The following is a 1,246-nucleotide window of genomic DNA, read 5'->3' on the forward strand; positions in this document are numbered from 1 at the left end:
ACTGTCAGAGAATGCTACTGTCTCACCTATAACCATGAGGAAACAAATAACAAAAGATTGCAGCTCACCCAACAGGCTAGTCTTTTAGCTGCTTCATCACAGTAGCTGTTACCGAAAATATTAAATAACTTTCGAGCCCCACCCGGAAAGAGCCGATTGTAGTTGGGCATGACCACGACTTCCTCAAGCTGTTGAAGAATGCTAGGCTCTCTTGGAGCACAATGTTGCCCTGATATGTCTCTTTCCAACACATCTTTGCACACCAATAAACTCGTAACTAGTTTAGAGCTGTTCTGACATGTGTAACCAGCATAATCAGAGCAACGGAACTCACAAACCCCATTATCACAGACTCCTCCATGTAGGCTGCATTGTTCGTCACAAACAGCTGTATAGTTTAAAAGAAGTCTCTTGTCAGATATAATTGATAAATGTAGTCTTGACAATATATATATGGACATTTACCAGTGGAACAGTCGATTCCAGTAAATCCATTTTCACATATGCAAACACCCTGCGTTGTGCATTTTCCATGTCCATTGCAATTATTAGGACATGAACCTGCATGGTGAAAAGCAAAACTTGTAAGTTCAGATCTTACGGAAAGACAGAGACTTGACAAGTACGACAATTTGGTTTGGAAGATACAGGATACTTACGGTTTCTACAGTCATGACCGTGATAACCAAGGAGACAACGACACTTCCCATCAACACAATCTCCATTAAAGTTACAAGAGCTAGGACATTGGCCAAGCACAGAAACTACAGATGTACTGCAGAGTTCATGGTAAGCCGGACAAATTAATTCACCTACAAACCAAAACATTCATGGTTCAAAAGATTTGTTAACGATATGTTATTATTCTTTCCGGAAGATAAGAGCATTATTTACCATTAAAACCGGGAAATCGAATTGGTCCACCAGCTTGAGGACAGAACTTCCATACTCCCTCCACAGCAACCTAGAATTCAACCAGGAAAACATGTGAAGACATTAATAACCGTAAAAGCATGGATCAAAGTAGAAACAAGTTGAAATAGAACCGACGGCTCTATGACTAGTGTTGTTTCTGACTGCAGTTCAACTGTAACAGCTTATGCCCAAAAGTAACAAAAAAATGAAACCCTTGGACGACGAAGAAGAAGATGAAGAAGGCATACCTCCAACAAATTATTTCTACATCTATGCTGATAACAACCATTCCCCTGTGTCATGGAGCCACGAACAAACCCAGTACGCACTA

At 40.4% G+C, this 1,246-nt stretch overlaps 1 protein-coding gene across 5 annotated transcripts in view; it reads right to left on the minus strand.

The window, feature by feature from the left end:
• The window catches only part of LOC104760706 (leishmanolysin homolog), a 6,963-nt gene that overhangs the window by 1,621 nt on the left and 4,096 nt on the right, over positions 1 to 1,246 (minus strand). For 2 of the 5 annotated variants that reach the window (XM_010483671.1, XM_019240510.1), the window contains exons 11-14: positions 895 to 964; positions 660 to 812; positions 466 to 561; positions 264 to 388 (exon numbers count right to left, since the gene is read on the minus strand). In XM_010483671.1, the coding sequence (XP_010481973.1) occupies positions 264 to 388; positions 466 to 561; positions 660 to 812; positions 895 to 964 (444 nt within the window). Of the gene's footprint in view, positions 1 to 68; positions 389 to 465; positions 562 to 659; positions 813 to 894; positions 965 to 1,163; positions 1,202 to 1,246 lie in introns of all 5 variants that reach the window. The other 3 variants (XM_010483672.1, XM_019240511.1, XM_010483674.1) reach the window with 2 other exon arrangements.

Source organism: Camelina sativa, chromosome 18, assembly GCF_000633955.1.
Source record: "Camelina sativa cultivar DH55 chromosome 18, Cs, whole genome shotgun sequence".
NCBI classification, from domain to species: domain Eukaryota; kingdom Viridiplantae; phylum Streptophyta; class Magnoliopsida; order Brassicales; family Brassicaceae; genus Camelina; species Camelina sativa.